At 44.4% G+C, this 24,350-nt stretch overlaps 1 protein-coding gene across 1 annotated transcript in view; it reads right to left on the bottom strand.

Moving 5' to 3' along the window:
• TRPM5 (transient receptor potential cation channel subfamily M member 5) overlaps positions 1–24,350 on the bottom strand; it is a 267,814-nt gene that overhangs the window by 150,023 nt on the left and 93,441 nt on the right. The window contains exons 10-13 of the mRNA XM_030201129.1: positions 22,639–22,779; positions 12,417–12,540; positions 6,303–6,448; positions 4,269–4,381 (exon numbers count right to left, since the gene is read on the bottom strand). Coding sequence (XP_030056989.1) covers positions 4,269–4,381; positions 6,303–6,448; positions 12,417–12,540; positions 22,639–22,779 — 524 coding nt within the window. The remainder of the gene's footprint in view (positions 1–4,268; positions 4,382–6,302; positions 6,449–12,416; positions 12,541–22,638; positions 22,780–24,350) is intronic.

The following is a 24,350-nucleotide window of genomic DNA, read 5'->3' as shown; positions in this document are numbered from 1 at the left end:
ATCGGCTTTCGATTATACCGATTTGGGCACCTTTGTGAGATAAAAGTCTATCTCCCGATTTAGGTCGCACTATAGGCGTTTTTCTCTTTCGAAAATAAGCAGGATAGTAACATAGTAACATAGTAGATGACAGCAGAAAAAGACCTGCATGGTCCATCCAGTCTGCTCAACAAGATAAACTCATATGTGCTACTTTTTGTGTATACCTTACCTTGATTTGTACCTGTGCTTTTCAGGGCACAGACCGTGTAAGTCTGCTCAGCACTATCCCCGCCTCCCAACCACCAGCCCCGCTTCCCACCACCGGTTCTGGCACAGACTGTATAAGTCTGCCCAGCACTATCCCCGCCTCCCAACCACCAGTCCCGCCTCCCACCACCGGCTCTGGCACAGACCGTATAAGTCTGCCCAGCACTATCTCCACCTCCCGCCACCGGCTCTGCCACCCAATCTCGGCTAAGCTCCTTAGGATCCATTCCTTCTGAACAGGATTCCTTTATGTTTATCCCACGCATGCTTGAATTCTGTTACCGTTTTCATTTCCACCACCTCCCGCGGGAGGGCATTCCAAGCATCCACTACTCTCTCCGTGAAAAAATACTTCCTGACATTTTTCTTGAGTCTGCCCCCCTTCAATCTCATTTCATGTCCTTTGTTCTACCTCCTTCGCGTCTCCGGAAAAGGTTCGTTTGCGGATTTATACTTTTCAAATATTTGAACGTCTGTATCATATCACCCCTGTTTCTCCTTTCTTCCAGAGTATACATGTTCAGGTCATCAAGTCTCTCCTCATACGTCTTGTAACAGTGTGTTTGTGAGCAACTGCTTCAATTATTGACTTTGTGAAAAATTTTATTGAGGAATATAATCCAGGGTAAGATGGTATGGTTAATACTTAGGTGAGATTTTAAATATTGGAATAAAGTGTTAAATATTGGTATTAAAAAATTTTTGTATATGTTTGAAAATTAGTCATAGTATTAATGTGTGGAATGGTATTGACTAATATATAAGAGGACAGCCCTATACTGTGTATTAAGGATGCACATTCATTAGGGATGTCCTGAAAACCTGGCTAATTTGTGGAACTCGAGGCTGAACCCTAGTATAGGGGGTTAATGTCCCACCACAGAATTATATCAACTCGTGAACAAACTACTAGACATCACCTTGGTCACCACAATCAATACAGACATCCCATCTGCAGACAACTTTGCTAAATACTTCAATGAAAAAATTGCAAACCTACGTAACACGTTACCTCAGGACAACACTGATACCGAAAATTTCATCACTGGCTTGGACCCAATCCCTGGTAAATACCCAGCGGACCGAACCCGGTCAAAGTTTGCTCTCCTCACCGCGGAAACAGTCACCCAGGCAATTAATAGGTTCTCCAACTCTCACTGGGGATACCTGCCCCAGCTACTTAATAAAATCTGCCCCCCACCGCTTCATAGCAGACCTTATATCCCACTTAAACTACATGCTTCAGCAAGGTCGCTTCCCTAAGGAAAATGGCAACATCCTACTCACCCCAATACCAAAAGATCCCAAGAAAAAATCAAACAAAATCACTAACTACCGCCCAGTAGCATCAATCCCACTGGTGGTCAAACTGATGGAAAGCATGGTAACCAAACAACTTACTGATTATATAAACAAATTCACAATATTACATGAATCACAATCAGGATTTCACCCCCTCCATAGCACTGAAACAGTACTAATTACCCTCCTAGCCAAATTCAAGCAGGAAATAGCAACAGGCAAAAGCATACTTCTCCTCCAATTCAACATGTCCAGTGCGTTCGACATGGTAAACCATAAAATACTACTAAGACTCCTAGATTACTTCAGGATTGGCGGACACATACTTAGTTGGATCGAGGGTTTCCTAACCACTAGAACATATCAAGTGAAATCAAGCTCAAACATATCACCACCGTGGAAAGCAGAATGCGGAGTACCTCAAGGATCACCACTATCATCGATCCTTTTCAAACTAATAATGACCCCACTAGCCAAATCCTTATCCAACCAAGGCCTTAATCCTTTCACCTATGCAGATAATGTCACAATATACATTCCTTACAAACGTGATCTGACAGAAATCACCAACGAAATCAAGCTCAGCTTGAATATCATGGACTCATGGGCAAACGCATTTCAACTAAAACTCAACACACAAAAAACACACTGTCTCATCCTCTCATCCCAATACAATACGAACAAACCCACAAACATAAACATCCCAGATTATACTCTCCCTATCTCTGACAGCCTGAAAATTCTAGGTGTCACAATCGACCGTAACTTCACACTAGAGAACCAAGTGAAATCTACAACAAAGAAAATGTTCCACTCAATGTGGAAACTCAAACGTGTGAAACCATTCTTCCTGAGGGAAACATTTTGCAACTTGATACAATCAATGCAGTGGCTTACCAAGGGGGGGCGGTGGGGGCGGTCCGCCCCGGGTGCATGCCGCTGGGGGGGTGCCGCGCGCCTGTTGGCCGAGTCCGCTCGTTCCCTCCCTGCTGCTCTCTCTGCGCGGAACAGGTTACTTCCTGTTCCAGGGCAGAGGGAGCAGCAGGGAACAAGTGGACTCGGAGCCGATAGGTGCGCGGCACCCCCCCAGCAGGTAAAAATGCACCCGGGGGGTGTAATTTCGCCTGGGTGTCAGCCAGCCTAGGAATGCCACTGAATCAATGGTACTAAGCCATGTAGACTACTGCAATGGGCTTTATGCGGGATGCAAAGAACAAATTATAAAGAAACTTCAGACCGCTCAAAACACGGCAGCCAGGCTTATCTTTGGAAAAACGCGATTCGAAAGTGCCAAAACCCTCCAAGAAAAACTGCACTGGCTCCCAATCAAAGAACGTATTGCTTTCAAAATCTGCACCCTGGTTCATAAAATTATCTACGGTGAAGCCCCGGGATACATGACAGACCTCATAGACCTACCAACCAGAAACACAACAAGATCAACACGAACGTACCTAAATCTCCACTACCCAAGCTGCAAAGGACTCAAATACAAATCAACCTATGCATCCAGCTTTTCCTACATAAGCACACAACTATGGAACGCATTACCAAAAGCCATGAAAACAACTTATGATCACCTAAACTTCTGGAAAACATTAAAAACTAACCTGTTCAAAAAGGCATACCCTACCGACCCAACTTAAATGTCTGTAACCTGCAACACAATGAAACCAGAGCTCATAATGGACATATAATAACTCTTCCTCTCTACGATTCCCTAATGTGTCAGTACACACGAACCTTATTCTACCACAACATTACTGTATTTGTTCATACCGGAATTTGAGCCTGCAAATAGGTGGGAAAATATGGGATACAAATGTAACAAATATATATATATATTTGGTGGAATTCTTTGGCTGTGATATTGGATTCTTGTTTCACATTCCTCTTGTTCTTTCATTTGTTTGATGTCCCACCACCTGACTCTATCAGGCACATAGAGACATATTAACCATTGTCAAAGCATGAGGATTACAACTTCTCAAAAAACATAATCATCATCATAATATTGCCTAATCAGGGGCGAACTGACAGTGATCTGGGTCCCAGGTAATAAAGGTCATTGGGCCCCTGTCCCATCCCATTCCAGATTTCAACTAACAAACCGTGTCAGTGTCCCGATCCCCTCTGTACCTTCCTAAGAGCAGCACAGATAGAAGGAAACAGCCATGGAGCCAGCCCCGCAAGCACACTGCATAGCTTGGCAGGTCCTGCCACCCTCTGATGCACACTTGGGGGCGGGACTGACCAAAAAGTATGTACAGCAGCTGGCTCTGTGACTGTTTTCTTCTATCTGAGCCACCCATGGAAGAGTACAGAGGGGATCAGGACACTGATAAGATACTGCCACGTTTTATGGCTGTTGCTGTTTACATAGTTTTCCCAAATAGATGAGAGTCTGGAGCTGATCAGGAGGAGGAGGACATGCTTTATCACATGGGAGAGAGGCACTGCCCCTACAGCTCCTGGGCCCTCGGGCATGGCCCAGTTGCCCATATGGTCAATCCGCCCCTGTGCCTAGTCAATACAAAAGTGTGTGGTACTAAAGCAGTGTAATGTATTACTCTAGAAGAAGGATGCTCATTTCATAAACAATTGCAGAATTGGAACACAGATAATTACACCTTTACTCAACCAGAATTCTCTTCATTACTCTGCTACTGTTAAACGCAAATGATTTTTCCTGGAAAAGATTTTGCAAATAGTTATACCTGAATAGTATCAGATTTGTGTAGATCAGAAGAGGACACCAAAATCCACAGATTAATTTCTTTATCTGGGTATCAGTTGACATATCTCCCCACCAAATTTTTGTCAAGAAAGCCTGAAATATAGAAGCAAAGTTCATTCACTGGAAGGGGAGAGATCTAACTTGAACCAGGCAACATTTTTGAGGGGGTTATAGTACTGACCATATTGTCTTTGCACATGGCAATATTAATAAGATCTCTGTTTCCAAAAAGGGAGTTCTCCTAATCCATGTCAAATCATTTGGGATATATTTTCAAAAGGTTAACCCCCAAATTCTATATATGGTGCCTAAAGCTGTGCATGCTAATTTGATTGCATGGCCAAATTGTGCACACAACTTAATTGAACAACAAGCCAATCAGTGCTGATAATTGACAATTAACAACCAATTATCAGCACTAATTGACAATAATTAGGATTTACACACATATCCAATTCTATAACAGAATGTGCCTAAATCCTATAGCTCGTAATAATTTGGTGGGCATGTTATGCGGTGTTCCTGGGGGCGTTCCAAGATTTTATGCGCATTGATACAGAAGGCACCTAATTACAGCAGCATACAGTTAGGTGCAACTTAGTGCTAAGCGTGATTCTATAAAGGACGCATACTCTTTATAGAATCGCACTAAACATTTCATTTTTAGTGCCGACATTTAGGTGCAACTTATAGAATTTACCCCTAAGTGCCTATGCATTAAAAACTAGCAAGCAATCTAAGGCTATTTATTATGCAGAAAAGGTAGGATAATCTACACCAGTGCTTCTCAACCCAGTCCTCAGGACACACCAACTAGTCAGGTCTTCAGGATATCCACAACAAATAGACATGAGATATTTTGCAAAACAAGGAGGCAATGCATTCAAATCTATATCATTTATACTCATTGTGGATATCTTGAAAGTCTGACTGGCATGGTGTGCCCTGAGAACTGGGTTGAGAAGTACTGCGCTACACTATAGCTTGTGCATGCTAAACCAGGGTCAGAAGACGTTGGGAAGTACATAATAAAATTAGTACATGCAATAAAATTAGTACATGCTTGCATATAAATGAAGGAATTTTGCATGCAAATTAGGCTCTAGCAGGCCCAGGGTAAATAGTGTGATATGTGCTCCTCTGCCTGTAATTGACCATGGGCCCACTAAAGCCTAAAAGCTAGCATCTGCCTCAGATCTGATGATATCCTTTTCATTATAAATGTTGTCTCTTAGTTTCCTTGGTTAAACAGCCCAAAGGGGATTTTATCTTCCTCCAGCCCTGATCAAGAGCAGCCTCTTAACACAGCAGATCCATGCATATGTGTACATGCACCCCAAAAACCCTACCACATACCACAACACCCCACACACAAACATGGCCCAATATTCCAATACCAGAATGCTGGACTGGAAAATGCCAAACACAATCTCCATGATGATCAGTAAGAAAGTTTATTGTACAAATATAATGGGTGCTGACAATCTGAACCCAACATGTGTTTTGGCACCCAAGCCTTTGTCAGGGGTTCTTATAACCCTTAAAAACAAATGTCACAATGCCAATTGTTGAAAATGAACACACTGCAAGTTGCAGCAACAGGGACAAAGTAGTGCATCTCCAATGCAAATGGCAAAAACCCATAAATTTGAAATTGGCACAAATAAAAAATATTTTTAATTTTTGCACAACGGGGCATGCAAGGGGGCATAGAGTGGATGTTCCTGTGCTAAACAGGTAGCACATCCACATTACTGCACGCTAACTGGTTAGCACAGGGATGCTGCATGAGCCCTTATTGCCTACAAAATAGATGCTGGTAAGTGTTCACCCACTAATGGTAACATTAGTGCATGGCCATTAATTGAAAAAATGGAAAATTGGCCATTTTACTGCTGCGGTAAAAATGGCCTTAGCACATGGGAAAAACCCATGTAAAGTTGCATTAAGGCCACTTTCTAACTGCAGCCCTAAGATAGCTGATGAAAATATTGGTAAGAATAAATGTATTCACCTGAACTCCATCATGTGCAAAAAAATACTTAGCATCTGCTTCCGTGGCCAGCTGCAGACATGTGGCTTTACTCCAGTACTTGGTTCTTCTCACAAGCAAAGCAAATGCTCTGTCTTCACTGTTTCTGTAACACTCACTAAACAGTTCTAAAATGACAAAAAAACTATCATATTACAGAGCTGAGATAAGCAGTGGTACTAAGGGCCCTTTTCACTATGCTGTGAAAGGTGCTAATATGCACCTAACACAGCTTAAAATGATACACTGTGGGACATGCTCAGACATCCTGCAATAACTACGAAATATGTGTGCGCCAACTGCATGCTAAAATATATTTTTATTTATTTTTGAGGGAGCAGAGAGTGGGCATTCCTGTGCTAACCACTTTAGTGTATCTACATTACCAAGCAATAACTGATTTGCACAGGAATACCATGCGAGCCCTTACTGCCTACAAATGGGTGGCAGTAAATACTCAAGTCATAATTGTTTTAAATGGCTACACACTAAGGCCAACATTGCCATTAATGAGACAAATAGAAAATCTGCCATTTTATGACTGTGTTAAGAATGGCCTTAGCATACAGGAAAGACCCACAAAAGTGCACTATAGCCAATTTTGCCATAGCTTAGTACTAACGTATTTTTTGCATGCTTTAAAATTCAGAAAAGGGCTATTGGAGGCAACTGAAGAGCACTTTTCCAAAACTCACTCAGTCCGTTTTTTCTTTGTCAGCTTTGAGTTATGCGATTAATTTCGTTCATCAAGGCAAGATTCATTACTGTAGCTTATTCCTGTGCCAAAACTCACTCAATACATGGTATTTTAATAACTTTGTGTTGAATACTCCACGCAAAATTCACTCAATCTAAAAGACTACCTATTTTTGTCAAAACTGCTGCTGATGGAGTGAGTTTTGGAAAAGTGCTCTTCAGAAGGCCCTTTCATTTAGGCATCTGAATAACGTAGGTAGTGAGCCTATTCTATCAATATACTTGCGCACATGTGGCCTTATAGCAGTGCTTCTCAACCCAATCCTTGAGGCACACCAAGTCCCATCAGGTTTTCAGGATATCCACAATGAATATATTCATTGTTCCTTTATATATTGATAAATATATGATTAAGATATGATTTTATAATTTTTTGTATAGCATATATTCATGTGCAAGTTTTGGATTTGATTTTTAATTATGTACTTTATTACAACATTTTTATTATTAGTTTTATTATTTGTACTAACAATTGTTAATTTTATTTTGCTATTAGTTGTTCTGAGAGCCCCTGATATAGCCCTTGTGTGGAAGAATCATGGCTTGTGTTGGGCTTTTTTGTGTGTTTTACCTATTTTAGTGCTTCTTTTATCAAGCCGTGCTAGCGGTGCCCACGTGGTAATGCAGACAAAGCCCATGCAAAGTGAATGGGCTGTGTTGGCATTGCCGCACTGGGAACCACTAGCACGGCTTGATAAAAGAGGCCCTTAGTGAATAACCTTTGAAGGAAAGAAACTCTAGGGCTCATTTTTGAAAGAGAAAAATGTCCAAAAAGTGTAATAAAGCGCCATTTGAATGGATTTCTTCTCAAAACGTCCAAATTGGTATTTTCATAACCTGTTTTGCTGATGTCTATCTATGCATTTCGTCTGCAGTGCATCCAAATCACAAGGGGGCATGTTGGCAGTGTTTTGAAGGTGGGATTAGGGTGGAATTAAGGCATGTCTAACACTTGGATATTTTACAGCCATAATAAAACAATACCAAAATTTCTACAGCAAAAACTTCAACGTTTTGGTCTATACCTGTTTTTCTAACAAATAAGACACAATACATGCTGTAAATGACCAGATCACTACTGGACGGAATCAGAGATGACCACCCTTACTCCCCCAGTGGTACTCCCCCAGTGGTCACTGACCCTCTCCCACCACCAAGAAATGTGACTAAAATAGTGCTCACCAGCTTCTATGAGAGCCTCAGATGTTATAGCCAGGACCATTACAGAAGCATGCAGATCCCTGGAGTAGTGTAGTGGTGGGTGCAGTGCTCTATAGACAGGAAGACCCAGGCCCATACCTCCCCCTACCTGTTACACTGGTAGTGGAAACTGTGAGCCCTCCAAAACTCACCAGAAACCCACTGTACCCACATATAGGAGCCCCCTTCACCCTTAAGGGCTATAGTCAGTGGTGTGCTGGAGCCGGCTCGCAACGGCTTGCAATAGCCGGTTGTTAAATTTAACATCTTGTGAGCCGGTTGTTCCGGTATGGCGAGCCGGCTCGGTAAATGAGGTAAGCATGACAGGAGGGTGCCACAAGCCATCTCTGAAAACGAACCTGTTCAAGAAGGCTTACCATAATGTTCCATCTTAAATACAAAATAAATAGACTTTACACGATCTAGACAAGGCCGAACTCTTGTCACTTGACTGTTTAACTTATGCTACAACTCATTTTATCACTTAGAAACCTCTATACAATGCCATAATGCAATCCTCTGTACCATGTATGTATGCACCTTGATGCAAAATCATTGGTATGCAATATCACAATGTATTCCTCTTTACCATGTATGTATACACCTAAATGTATTACCATTTGAAATTCTGTAACCGGAAATGGCGATCGCCATCACGGCATAATGTAAGCCACATTGAGCCTGCAAATAGGTGGGAAAATGTGGGATACAAATGCTACAAATAAATAAATCTCCCACAGCCCTTGTTTGCCCTCATTTGCCTGCACCCGCGCTGCCGTGGGGGGTTTAAATCTTTTATTTACCTCCACATCTCTAGCCTTCCCTTTGTGAGTTCGTTCCCTCAGAGTCCCGCCTTCTTCTGATGCCATTTTCTCTTTCCGCGAGGGCGGGACTCTGAGGAACGAACTCACGAAGGGAAGGCTAGAGACGAGCAGGGCTTTCAATGACGCAGCTGCTGCGACAGAGGTAAATAAAAATGATTTAAACCACACAGGGTGGCACTGTGGCAGGAACAAAAAGGGGGATGTTGGGAGGAGAAGAGGGTGGGCAGGTGGACATGAATGGGAGGGGAGGATGGGGGCGAAGGAGAATCGCTGGACATGGATGGGAGCAGGAAGGGAGGGCAGGGGAGAGAGGAGAATTGCTGGGTATGGATGCATGGAGGGGGGCAGGGGAGAGAAGAGAATTTCTGGGTATGGATGGATGGAGGGGGGCAGGAGAGAGAAGAGAATTGTTGGATATGGAGGGGGGAGAGGAGAATTGCTGGATATGGATGGATGGATAGATGGATGGAGGGCAGGGGAGAGGAGAGTTGCTGGACATAGGTGGATGGAGGGGAGGGGAGAGGAGAGTTGCTGGACATAGATGGATGGAGGAGAGGGGAGAGGAGAGTTGCTGGACATGGGTGGATGGAGGGGAGAGGAGGGTTGCTGGACATGGGTGGATGGAGGGAAGGGCAGGGCAGGGAAGAGAGGATGGTTGCTGGACATGGATGGATGGATGGAGGGGAGGGCAGGGGAGAGTTGCTGGACATAGGTGGATGGAGGGGAGGGGAGGGGAGAAAAGGGTTGCTGGACATGGGTGGATGGAGGGGAGAGGAGAGTTGCTGGACATGGGTAGATGGAGGGGAGGGCAGGAGAAATTCTGGAGATGGATGGAGGGGGGGAAGAGAGAGGAAGGAGATGAGATGAGGAGAAAGGAAGAGAGGAGAAAAACTGCACATGGATGGAGAAAATAGGCAGAAGCTGGATCCACTGGACAGTCAAGTCTGTGGAGGACCCAGCTTTTACTTATGGATGTAGGGCAAGAAATGAAGAAAAAAGGAGGAAAGTAAAGAAATAAATGGACAGGAAGCCCTGGAAATGGAGTTAAGAGGACAGATAGCAGCAGAATCAGATACTGGGCCAGCATGATCAGAAAAACAAAGTCACCAGACAACAAAGGTAGAAAAAATAATTTTATTTTCATTATAGTGTTTGGAATATGTCCACTTTGAGAATCAGGTGCTCAACGTTAAAAGTTTATATTTATTTACTAATTTGTGGCATTTTATCCCACATTAAATATAAATTAGATTGGAACCTGGGAGCATTTAATTTTTTTTCCTGGAGAGAGTAATGCATTGCCCCCCCCCCCCCCCCAGGCTCTCTCCCCTGCTATAGCCAGCTCTGCAATTTTTTTTGGGGGGGGGGGGTGCAGAGATAGATGAGGGGCGCAGAGGTGGACCGGGGAGAGAGTCTGTTGTTAAACATTTTAAAAGATACACATTTTTCTTTTTTCGAAAGTAGGTATATTTCCTATTTGGATTTGGTATGTTTAGTGCAAAATGACCAAAGTCCAACTTAGATGCACTATCAAAAATGCTCCTCCATGTCTCATCTGCTGTATCTTTCACCATATTCATTGTGGATACCAAGAAACTCTGATGGGACTACATGTGTCTCAAGGACTGGGTTGAGAAGCACCGCCTTATAGAATACTAGTGTGAACCCGCACCAGTACGCCAAAATGTAGGTTCAAACATTTATGACAGCTCTATGGCTCACATAAATGATCGCTCCTAAATGCAACATTTACATGCATATCTAACTATAATCTGTAAATTGCCCATGTAAATATTTTCCTTGCCTATAGCCTGCCCACACTCCTCCTCTGTTAATGCTCCTCTAGTAGATATGCTATGTCATTTGAGCACACATTTATAAAATAGCAATTAGTCACGATGCTGCCATTTACCTGCTGATGTTCATTACTTTACTGGCCAAGGTAAAAGCCAGTCCTATCTAAGGGGTCCTTTTACCAAGCTGCGCTAGAAAGTGAGCTTGTTGGACCGAATAGACTAGACAAAACCCGTCCTTTCTCTTATCCCTTTTCTTTTGTCCTATCAAAATTGTAGTTCCTCCCCACCCTCTCTCCTTCATTTTTCACTACTTATCTCTCTCTCCTGTAACTTTTAGAATGTAAGCCACCTAGACATGCTTTTTGATGGGCGGGATAGTAAATTGTGAATAAACTTGAAACTTGAAAGTGGCTGACTCTGCAATTAGCAAGTGGGTTTGCCACATGCTCTGATCACTTTCTGGTGCGGCTGAAAAAATGGCCACAGTTGGTTTTTTTAAATGACTACATGCTAATTTCCCCTTTCCACTGGGAGCCCGCACCACCACCTATTTAGGAGGCAGGAAAAGCTCTTGTGCTACTCCTGTACTAATTGGGTAGTGTGCGGTAATGTGCCCATGCTACCTGATTAGCACAGGCATGCCTACTCACTGCCACCAGACATGCCTCCTGTGGAAGAAAATAAAAACTATTTTTTACCGCGGGAGTAGCGTGCGCTGATGGCCAAAATATGGCGAGCTTCCTCACCATGTCCCACAGTAGTGCCCTTTATGCAGTGCAGCATAGACAGTTAAGTGCTAAATGTCACACTTAACCCGCTATGCTTTAACTGGCTCCAGAAACCCAGAAATTCAATGCCAATGCACGGACATGGCCCAGCACTGAATTTTTGGGCATCATGCTGGCAGCAGTCAGCAAAACACTGAGCAACCGGGACTGAATATGGGGCCCATAATATTCATGAAAACTTTTCAAAATGGCAAATCCTTGTACTTTCAGAAATATTTTTTAAAATCCAGATTAGATGTTTACATTATAAAAAGTAGAACACAAATGATTTTTGTCATTTCTACCTTTTTGTCTCCTGGGGGTTGTTATTTTAGGTTGTAATCTATAAAAACCTATGAAACACCCCTGATGTAAAATAGATATTTATTGGAAAAACTCCAATTCCCCTAGAATTCTTTCACCCTTCCCTTTGTCTACCTTGGATCTTCCACCTTATTTTTGTGCCATTTCTGTGCCAACAACTTCCCAACTGCCCATATATGTGTATTTAATTCATTCGAAAAAGGCACCCTACAACAGAACCTGCACTGCAAAAACACTGATAAATCCTCATTTTTGTACCTCCCAATGACTCCCTACTTAGCTGGAAAATAAACATATATTTATACTTTTTAAAAGCATCTAAGAACAGAAGTCCTTCTTGTGACATAGAGTGGAAATAAGCTATTTTGGTATTTAAGTTGAAACAAATTAATTTCTGTTATAAGATCCAAGCTACTTGCAAGTGCTTACCCAAAGCAAGATGCTCGTAATTCGTTTCCTTCATGACCCGGGCTGTTTCTGCCTCCGTTTCCAGGTGAACCATTTCCTTGAGAATCTTGCAGGCTGCCAAAGCTGCAGCTACACCTTCCTGTCCCTGATAAACAGAAAGGTCAGCAAGGGTAATGTTATAGAGCAACCACCTCACTTTTTGCCTTTCAGAAAAAGAAAAAAAAAGGAATGCCGCAAATCCCAAGGCAGCCTCCCTGCTTTGTAAGATTGCAAGTGGGGTTTAGAGTAAGCACAGTGAGGATATCAAGAAAATGTGGGAAGCCAATTTAACAGGCCCTTTAGAAACTAATCAATGGAACCATTTTAATTCTATTCTATTCTACCTGCATTTTGTATACCACAATTTCTCCAACAAGGAATTCACAGCAGTTAACAGACAAGATGGCCTCTACAGTCAAGGGGTATACAGTTAATAAGAATACAATCAGTAATTAAGCATCCAAATTACTATTCAAATAAGTATGTTTTTAAAGCTTTCCTAAAAGAAAAGTATGATGGTAAATGTTTCATTTCCATAGGTAACACATTCTAGAGCAGTGTTTCTCAAGTCCATTCCCGGAGGACCCTTTGCCAGTCAGGTTTTCAGGATATCCACAATGAATATGCATGTACTTGATTTGCATACACTGCCTCCAATATAAGCAAATCACTTCCATGCACGTTCATTGCAGATATCCTGAAAACCTGACTGGCAAGGGGTACTCCATGACCGGACTTTTGGAAACAGTGTTCTAGAGCTCTGGGGTCTGTATTTCAAGGGCAGCAACATTGACACAGGCCATGGTTTCTTGGATCATGGAGACTTCACAACCCATGTTGAAGGCCAGATACTTGTCAGGGCAAAGTAATCATTGTTGGTCTTGTCAGCTAGATATTAGTGCTTTGTTACACACATTTAGAATTGTCCTAATGTGTGAATGTATTGGTTAGGAACCTGGAAGAAAGTTTTCACCATTATGTATTTAAAGGAGCCTTTGATATATTTATTTATTTATTGCATTTGTATCCCACATTTTCCCACCTTTTTGCAGGCTCAATGTGCCGTAGTGGCGATCGCCATTTTCGGCATGAAAATACAATATGAAATTTGATTAAATACATAAATGATAAAGTAACTTATAGAGTAAGTTATATAATCAGATCATTTCTGGCGTGAGAGATTAGTTGAAGAAACATTAATGTTCATTGTTTACAGAGTGGTTTAAGCAATCAGGTATAGAGAGTTCGGTTTTATCTAGTTCTAGAAGGGTATCATTGCTTGGTGATTAGGAAGGATCTTTGTGGTAAGCCTTGTTGAACATTGTATAGTAATACTGAAGTCACTAGCAGGCTTATTTTCGAAAGAGAAGGGCGCCCATCTTTTGACACAAATTGGGAGATGGGCGTCCTTCTCACAGGGTCACCCAAATCGGCATAATCGAAAGCCAATTTTGGACGTCCTCAACTGCTTTCCGTCACGGGGACGACCAAAGTTCATGGGGGCGTGTCAGAAGCATAGCGAAGACAGGACTGGGGCGTGCCTAACACATGGGCATCCTCGACTGATAATGGAAAAAAGAAGGGCGTCCCTGACGAGCACTTGGGCGACTTTACTTGGTCAAATTTTTCTTTTGACCAAACCTCAAAAAGGTGCCCGAACTGACCAGATGACCACTGGAGGGAATCGGAGATGATCTCTCCTTACTCTCCCAGTGTCCCTAATCCCTCCCACCCTAAAAAAAAAAACTTTAAAAATATTTTTTGCCTGCCTCTATGCCACCCTCAAATGTCATATCCAGCTCCCTGACAGCAGTATGCAGGTCCCTGGAGCAGTTTTAGTGGGTGCAGTGCACGTCAGGCAGGCAGACCCAGGCCCATTCCCCCTCTAACTGTTACACTTGTAGTGGTAAATGTGAGCCCTCCAAAACCCATCACAAACCCACTGTACCCACATCTGGGTGCCCCCCTTCATCCCTAAGGGCTATGGTAGTGGTGTACAGTTGTGGGAAGTGGGTTTTGGGGGGTGGTTGGGGAGCACAGCACACAAGGTAAGGGAGCTATGCACCTGGGAGCTTTTTCTGAAGTCCACTGCAGTGCCCCCTAGGGTGCCCGGTTGGTGTCCTGGCATGTGAGGGAGACCAGTGCACTATGAATGCTGGCTCCTCCCACGACCAAATGGCTTGGATTTGGTCGTTTCTGAGATGGGCGTTCTCGGTTTCCATTATCGTTGAAAATCGGGGATGACCATCTCTAAGATTGACCTAAATATTGAGATTTGGGCGTCCCCGACCGTATTATCGAAACAAAAGATGGACGCCCATCTTGTTTCGATAATATTTATTTATTTATTTATTGCACTTGTATCCCACATTTTCCCACCTCTTTGCGGGCTCAGTGTGGCTTACAATAAGATATGAATAATGGAAATACATTTGTTACAACTTGGTTATGGGTTACATTGTACAAGTTATGCGAGCCCATCGAAGTATCGTTAGGAATTTAACAATGGGACATCAACATAGAAACATTGGAGGGAGACAATGGGAAGCTTAAAGGGCAGTATTAAGACACAAAGACATATGGTGTGCACATTTCTGTGAGTAAGTGTATGAGTGATGTGGAATTACTGGGGATGAGGGTCAGAAGTGGATGTATGATGCATTGATGAACAGTGAATGTGGACTCTATGTGTTTTGGCTCTTTCCGTAAATACAAGTTTCCCTGCCCCTTCGTGGGGACGTCCTCACAGGACGTCCAAGTTTTCCATTATTCAGGAAATTCTGAAAACCTGAGTGGCTGGGGTGCCTCCAGGACCAGATTTGGGAACCACTGACATATGTTCATATATCATAAATATGAGAATGTGGTAGCAGATAAAACCAATGGAATTGTTATATACCAAAAACATCAGAAGAGTCTAGATCTATACGTTTCAACAAATGACTTGGTAAATACACATTGAAATTAATATTGTGATTGGTTTTTTTTGTTATTGACTGTTTTTAAAGTGAATTAAGATATTGGAATTAAAAAAAAAAAAGAAGCAACGGAGTGGAGTGGCCAACGTGAGAAAATAATGCTTTTTTTTTTTTTTCAAACCTTTGGAATAATTTTGGAGTAATTTTGAATGAATTCTCTAAAGTAATTGTGATTGATTTCCACCAAAATTAAAACATAAAAGTTAGAATTATAGTAAATGATTCAGAGGAGGATAAGTAGTATTGATATTTATTTATTTCATTTCTAATCGATTTTCAGGCTTATTTTCGAAAGTGATCGCCGGCCATCTTCCGATATAAATCGGAAGATGGCCGGCGTTCTCGGAAAAGCGGCGAAATCGGTATAATCGAAAGGTGCTTTCCCGTCGCTTCATCGGTGAAAGTTCAAAGGGGCGTGTCGCCTGCGAAGCAAAGGCGAGCTATGGGCAGGCATGAGCGTGGCTACCAGATGGCCGGCTTTCGCGGATAATGGAAAAAAAAAAAGCGGCGTTCAGCAGTATTTCGTCGGGTTTACTTGGTCCTTTAATTTTCACGACCAAGCATGGGCGTAGACTGGGGGGGGGGGGGGCGAGGGCTGGCAATGCCCCCCCCCAAACAACGAAGACGACGAAAACAACTTAATCTTCTTTCCCGCAGCGGTGAATGAGCAAGCGTAAAAACAGCAAGCAAGCGCAGCCAGGCTCAAGTACTCCGTCCTTCGCTTTCTGAATCCTGACCTCTCAGCGTCCCGCCCGAAAGGAAATGACATCAGAGAAAGGCGGGACGCAGAGAGGTCAGGATTCAGAAAGCGAAGGATGGAGTACTTGAGCCTGGCTGCGCTTGCTTGCTGTTTTTACGCTTGTCCGTTCGCCGCTGCTAGTGAAGAGAAGCATTTATTTAAAAGTAGATGGGGTGGGGGGTGGAGAGGAGAGCTGCCGTATTGGTGCGGGTGAGAGAGAAGGAAGCTGGTCGATGGAAGGAGTATTTGAGAGAGAGGGAGCTGCTGGATTACAAGTGCTGGTGAGGAGGCTTGAGAGAGAGGAGAATTATTGGAATGGGGGGGGGTTGTTTGAGAGAGGGAGCCACTGAATCACAGGGGCAGGAGGGGTTAAGAGAGGGGGAACTGCTAGATCACACAGGCTGGGAGTGATTGAGATAGGGGGAGCTGCTGGATTACAGGCACCTGGGGGATTGAGAGAGAGGAGAACTGTCGAATTGGAGGGGGTCAGAGAGAGGGAAACTGCCAGATCAGTGGGGGTGGGGAGTGAAAGGGGAGAAGCTGTTGGACCAGGGAGGTTGAATGAGCTGAATCACAAGGCTGGGGGGGGGGGGGGGGGGTTGAGAGAAAGAAGGCCTGCAGAATCAGGAGGTGAGAGGGAGAAGGGTGAGCTGCTGGACAATAGGAGGACAGTTAAGAGAGAGGCCAGCTGCCAAACTGCAGAGGAGGGGATGCTTGAAAGAGAGGGAACTGCAAATTAAGCATACATATCATTTGCGAACAGAGAAACTAAATGATCAGACAACAAAGGTAGAAAAAAGTATTTTATTCAGAATTTATTAACTGAAATATGTCAGCATTTTGAAATGTGCATCTGTGACATTTTGTCTGTAAATTTCAATTCCTTCCTCCATATTAGCATATTCATTTGCATATGTATATATGCAAATGAATATGCTAATATGCTCCGCCCCATCATTTGCCCCCCCAAATGAAACAGTCAAACTACGCCTATGTGACCAAGCCTCAAAAAGGTGCCCCAACTGACCAGATGACCACCGGAGGGAATCGGGGATGACCTCCCCATACTCCCCCAGTGGTCACCAACCCCCTACCACACTAAAACAATAAAAATAAAAACCTTTTTTGCCAGCCTGTATGCCAGCCTCAAATGCCGTACCCACCTCCATGACAGCAGAATGTGTCCTATCCTCTGACAGCCTTTCCCTGCTTGTGATGTGGCTCTCGGGTGAGTGTGACACCATTTCTGTTAGGTGCACTGCAGAGTCACATCAGCAATGCATTGTGGTGGGTGTAGGGTAGTGGGCTCTACTCCCATGGTGCTTTTCTCCCTGCTAACTGGGTCAGAGTGTGTCCAGTTTTGTTTCTGGTAGTCCATGAGGTAGTGGCCATTTTTATAAGCCACTTTTAGATCCCTTTCATGTGTTACACACGTTAAAGAACTTAGTTATTACCTTGAATGTTGCTGAAAGAGGGCATTGTACACCATTCTGCCAGCTCTGACCTACTGCTAATCTCAGTACCAGGGAGACTCTTTGCCACTGGGGCACAACCTCTGATCTGCAGTTAACTGTGAGTAAACGTGCTTATTCAAATAAAGGACTTTTTCAAAGAGATTGGTCTTCAGGTGTCAACTGGTGTGCCAAGGTTATACAGCAGCAACAAGTCCTAGAGGCCTGCGTGTATGCAGGTCCCTGGAGCACTTTTAGTGGGTACCGCAATGCACTTCAGCCAGGCGGACCCAGGCCCACCCCCCCCCCCCACCTGTAACACTTGTACTGGTAAATGGGAGCCCTCCAAAACCCACTGTACCCACATGTAGTTGCCCCCTTCACCCCTAAGAGCTACGGTAGTGTTGTACATTTGTGGGTAGTGGGTTTTGGGGGGGGGGGTGTGGGGGGCTCAGCACCCAAAGTAAGGGAGCTATGCATGTGGGAGCTTTTTCTGAAGTCCACCACACTGACCCCTAGGGTGCCCAGTTGGTGTCCTGGCATGTCAGGGGGGCCAGTGCACTACGAATGCTGGCTCCTCCCATGACCAGATGCCTTGCATTTTGCCGGGTTTGAAATGGCCGGCTGTTTTTTCCATTATCACTGAAAAACAAAACCGGCGATCTCAACCCCGGCAAACTCTGGCATTTGGCCGGACTAAACCGTATTATCAGAAAAAAAGATGGCCAGCCATCTTTTTTGAAAATACGGTTCCGGCCAGCTGTTGCGCCGCTGCCAAAATAGGTCGCCGGCGATCTATTTCGCTGGCGACGTTCAATTATGCCCCTCCACGTCAACAATGTAGACCAAAATGGAAATAACAAATGTGTCATCTTTATTGTGTCAAACAGGAGAAAGGGAGTCCAAGGCACAGGAAACCAAGCCAAGTGAAAAAAACACAATGGGCCTCCAAAAATGAAAGGTTATTAAAAAAAAAAGACTTGACATGGGCTGTGTTTCAACAGAGTGCCTGTGTCAGAAGTTGTCAGTGTTAGTGTTACAATCTTGATGTGATCCTTTGTTCCTTCAAAGATCAGTAAGTATTACCAACACTTACAATGGTTCAAACAATATAGTTAATTTATACAGCCAAAAACACTAAAAACACAGCCAAAAACCAACAATAGACAGTTCATCTGACTTACTAAGCAGGCATCCCACGATAAGTTCTGAATGTGCATGTGCAAACCAAGTTCTAAAAAATCTTAAATTTTTTCTGGAATTGGGCGAGTCTGGGGCAGAGAGTGGGTGTTTCTTTGCTAATCAGTTAGCACATCTACATTGCCATGTGCTAGCTGATTAACACAAGATTAGCACATGAGCCCTTACCACCTACAAAATAGGTGGCTGTAAGGGCTCAGTGCCAATTTTTGACATTAGCACATAGCCATTAAGAGGCAGATGCACTAAAGCTTAATGAGCCTTTAATGACCCTCCAACGAGGAAAATTTGATCCGTTGCATGCATCAAAGGGCTTTTACCGAGGAAGCTAGCAGTTAACGAAAACGGAATGGAGATGAGCAATTAGTGTAAAAACCCCATTGAAACGAGATGCACTAACCTTTTCCGATTGCCTTTACGCAGGAAAAAGGCAGGAAATCTAATGAGAGGTCTGGACCTCTCGTTAGGACAGCTCTGTGCCAGGAAAAATCGTAAAGTGAAACTATGAGCCAATCCCAGCGCATTAGCAGAGCTAAAAGCGCTGTGATTGGTCCAAAGGACGTCAGAAAACACATCAAAAAAAAAAAAAAAAAGGATCAGGAGGGGGCAAAGGCGCTCATCAGGAGCGTCCTGTATGGACGGCCATGCCCCCCCCCCCCCGCTGCTCCCCACTGTCCGCCACTTCCCCCCCCCCCCCCCCCCACACACACGAGAAAGCGAAATTCTAGCAGCCCCGGTCCCCCTCCCTTCCTGTTCTTCTGTTTTGCAAAAGCTAACTCCACCTCCCATCATTCCTCCGCCCCGTGCACCCCCCCGCTGCTCCCCACTTTCCACCGCTTTCCCACCCACCACGAAAAAGCAAAATTCTAGCAGCCCCGGTCCCCCTCCCTTCCTGTTCTTGTGTTTTGCAAAGCTAACTCCGCCTCCCGTCATTCTTCCGCCCCATGCCCCACCCCTGCTGCCCCCCCTGAGGTCGACTACGCTGCTCCCCCCCTCCACTGAGACCCCCCTCCCTATTACCGACCCGAGCAGCGCCTCTCACCTCTTTCTGAAGCGCTGCACGGGCAGGAAGATCTGTTGTGTTGGTCGCAGAGTCTCCATGACGTCTCTTCTTCCCTGGCCTAGGCCCCTCCTCCTTCTGACGTAAGTAACCTACGTCAGAAGGAGGCGGGCCTAGGCCAGGGAAGAAGAGACATCATGGAGACTCTGCGACCAACACAACAGATCTTCCTGCCCATGCAGCGCTTCAGAAAGAGGTGAGAGGCGCTGCTCGGGTCGGTAATAGGGAGGGGGGTCTCGGGGGAGGGGGGAGCGGCGTAGTCGACCTCAGGGGGGGCGGCGGGGAACGGGGCAGAAGAATGACGGGAGGCGGAGTTAGCTTTTGCAAAGCAGAAGAACAGGAAGGGAGGGGGACCGGGGCTGCTAGAATTTTGCTTTTTCGTGGGGGGGGGGGGAAGCGGCGGAAAGTGGGGAGCAGCGGGGGGGGGCACGGGGCGGAAGAATGACGGGAGGCGGAGTTAGCTTTTGCAAAGCAGAAGAACAGGAAGGGAGGGGGACCGGGGCTGCTAGAATTTTGCTTTTTCGTAGGGGGGGGAAGCGGCGGAAAGTGGGGAGCAGCGGGGGGGGGGGGCAAGGCCGTCCATACAGGACGCTCCGGACGAGCACCCTTGCCCCCTCCTGATCCTTTGTTTTTGGATTTTGCTGACCGGGTAGCCACGTGTATGTGTTGTGGCTTTTTTTTTTGTTTGTTTTGATGTTTGCAGCATGCGCAGAGCAGCCAGCAAAACTCTTGGCTGCTCTGCGCATGATTTAGGGGCCGATTACCGATGTGTATTGTGATTCTTTCATACATTGTACGTTTCAATACCGATCTGAGCATGTGTGACTTTTTTTTTTGGTGCATTCTTCGTTTTTTAAAAATCGTTAGGGACTTTAACGATTTTGATTTTTTTACGTTTGGTTGCTGCATCTGCCTGTAAATCAGAGAATCGAAAATCAGCCCTTTCACAGCTCTGGTTAAAACGGCCTTTGCACATGGAAAAACCCAATGTAAGGGTGCAATAAGGTTACTTTCTACCACAGTTTTGTAAAAGGACCCTTCAGAGATTTGTAGGAAATCTGTAGGAAGCACTGAAGGAATAAACAGCTTTCCAGGTTAGTTTCTGCTTAAAGTATGAAAGCTTTCAGCTTTCTAGATCGCTCCTTGGCTTGGCCTGGGAAGATCATGCACCACAACATTTAATATCTTTTTCCTGGAGCTTCTGAGAGAGCTTGCTAAAAGAGCAGTGAGTACTACATTACTGCTGGGAACTGGGTGAACTGCAACAGCTTCTAGTAACTGGGATTTGCAGAAGGGTACGAGAATAGAAGCCACCAGTTCTTGGAGACAGGGACTTCAGTGGATACTGTTATATTTAGCCCTATATCTCCTGGGAGTACAAAAGCTGCATACATCGAGGTCACACAGAAATGCATTTTGAGGATGTAATGCTTGTAGGATGATGTTACTGTAGCAAGCATTTTGATTGGCAAACATTTATTTTTGAAATCTCCTGTGGATTGGATACTCTATGCATGTACGAAACAAAACATTGTTTGAAACCATAGTTACTTACCTGCAGTCTGACTTAATTAGCTAGAGTTTGGCTACTAACTAGCAACCAATTGGTAATAATAATACCTACTGTATCATTTTTTATCACTTTACATTTACACAGCACTGCACAGTAGTGATAATTGTTCAGCCATATTAGAAATATGGTCCTTTTACTAAACGGCAGTAAAAGTGGACTTAGCATGTCCTTACATGGGTGTTTCCCACAAGCTAAGACCATTTTTACCATGGCCATAAAAACCCAGATTTTCTATTTTTTTTTCATTAATAGCCATATGCTAGTGTTGTCATTAGTGCACGACCATTTCTAAAAATTACTGTGAGAGCACCTTACCACCAACTATTTTGTAGACGGTAAAGACTTTCACATTATCCATGCACTAACCAGTTAATGTGCAGTAATGTAGATGGACTAACTGGTTAGCAAAGGAACACCCATTCTCTGCCCCACCACGTACCCTCAAAAAAATATTTAGCATGTGGATAGCACGCACACATCGCAAAAATAACAGAACACTTTAGTGCTTCATGCATTAGGTCATTTTTGCTGCGTTACAGTCCCTGAGACAAAAATAAGGGGCTCTTTTACTAAGCTGCGTAAGCATCTACTCGCTCCCAACACGTGCCAAAATGGAGTTACTGCCCAACTATCGTGTGACTGTTGCAGTAATTTCATTTTTGGCGCGCGTCTGATACACTCTTCTGAAAAATATTTTTTATATTTGGGCACGCATAATGGACGCGCGCCAAGTGGCATTTGGCACATGTAGGTCATTACCATCAGGATTCTTTACCACTAGGTCAATGGCTGGTGGTAAGGTCTCAGACCCAAAATGGAAACACGGTAATTTTGATTTTGCTGCACGTCCATTTTCGGCAAAAAAAAAGGCATTTTTTGTAGGTGCGCTGAAAAATAATTCGGCCCGCACCCAAAACACGCGTCTACACTACCGCAGGCTATTTTTCAGTGCACCTTAGTAAAAGGACCCCTTACTCACATAGGCATATTGGAGCTAAACATTGCTTATATATCAAACCAACTGGTGCTTTTAACTCATTTATGTAAAAATGAGAACAGTACATTTTTTTAAGTATCTGCATGGTTTTATTTCCTATGTGAATACACCCAATAATTTTCTAAACTGCACACAAGGTGCATGGTTAAAATGTTTTTAATTAATATACTGGATCATTCTGTGCTTTTTGTCTGTGGCAGACTCACCATTGCCCAAAAGTAAGTGGCCATTTTCTGTCGGTTCTGAAGCACTGCCCATAAAAACAAATCTCTCCAGGGATTCTCACTCTTCTGGCTCAGATCCAGGTGCCATTTCTGCCCACTGAGACGCTTCTTATTCATTTTATCCTAGAAAGAAAAACATATTTTGGTTAATTATCAAAGGAATGATTTTATATATTTTGTTTTGGTTTGATTACTTTTATGAATGTATTTTTATAAACCACTTTGAATGAGCAATGATGTTTGTTAAGTGATATAAACATTTTTAATAAAGAAAAAGGGGTTGATATTCAAAGTGATTTAAATTGCTGAGTTAGGGTGGAGCAGAAACCTAGCCACTTAGCAGAGATTTTCAGTCTGCTAACCAGCTGAGCAATCGTATAAAGGGGCACTTTTACAAAGCAGCGGTAAGTCCAATGTGGGCTTACCACATGCTATCCCAGAACCACCGCCGACCAACGCAGCCACCAGTAGTAGTTCCAGCTCAAGCATGCACCATTTCCGGAACACCATAATATTTTTTGTAGCGCACTGCTAACCCGATGGTAATCGGGCATCACCACATGTTGCCCGGTTACTGCAGGAGCCCTTAACGCCACCGTTGCATGGCCATTCATGGCCATTTTTTAGGGGCTTTTTACCCACTGTGGTAAAAAGGGTCCTGTCGTGAGGGAAAAACGTCCCCTTCCACTACCTCAGGGCCCTTTTCCCTGGAGCTTAGTAAAAGGACCCCAAAGTTAGGATTGAAAAAGGCTGCCCTAACATTATGTGGCAAAGTCAACTGGGCACCGGTCTGAACATCAGTCAATGTCCAGTTAACTTCCATGAAGTGTGCCATCCCCCCCCCCTCCTTCAACTCCCCCCCTGCACACCCAGAACCTCTTCTTCCGATTCCTCCTCTCTCTCTCCCATCTCCTCAGTGCATAGCAGGCAGTGACGATCCCAGGTTGGCTATCACCCGAGGCGGATTGCCGATGCGCATCCCCCCCCCCCCCGGGTGCAGCATGACACCCCCCCCAGCGCAATGACCCCCCCCCCCCCCCCCGCGTGCATTTTTAGCTGCTGGGAGCAGCCGCGCGGCTCTTGGCTCCACTGGCTCCCTGCTCCCTCTGCCCCAGAACAGGAAATAACCTGTTCCGGGGCAGAGGGAGCAGGGAACCAGTGGAGCTGACAGGTGTGCGGCTACTCTCTGCCCCCCCCCCCCCCAGCAGCATGAACCCGGGGCGGAACGCCCCCACCGCCCTGCCCTTGTTACACCGCTAACAGCAGGATGCCCTCCCTCCCACCTCCACCCCCACCCCTGAATGCTAACAAAGGCCTGATGCCGGTTCCCCCTCCCAGCCCTTCAGAATTACATCTGGAGCCCCCCCCCCCACTAGATCCCCTTCCCTCTCCCCCTCATGTTTACAAGCTTACCTGACAAACAATTCAGAAAATGCCCACTAAATACAATGTATTATCAGTAATCCAATATTCCTATGTAATACACAGCTTAGTAAATGATTACTGTATTACATATTTTTTGTTTTTTCTTTTTCTTCAGACCATCAGAGGTAGACCCAAAGTCACTTGTTATTCACCATATCACTATTTATATATGGTGACAGGGTTCATACCCTTCTCGTCATCGGCCAACCCCATCAGCCAAACCAGTGGATACTCGATCCGAGACATAAAGGGGCATACCTTGAAAAAGC

The sequence above is a fragment of the Microcaecilia unicolor genome, chromosome 4 (assembly GCF_901765095.1).
Source record: "Microcaecilia unicolor chromosome 4, aMicUni1.1, whole genome shotgun sequence".
NCBI classification, from domain to species: Eukaryota; Metazoa; Chordata; class Amphibia; order Gymnophiona; family Siphonopidae; genus Microcaecilia; species Microcaecilia unicolor.
This window is presented reverse-complemented; position numbering and strand designations above follow the sequence as displayed.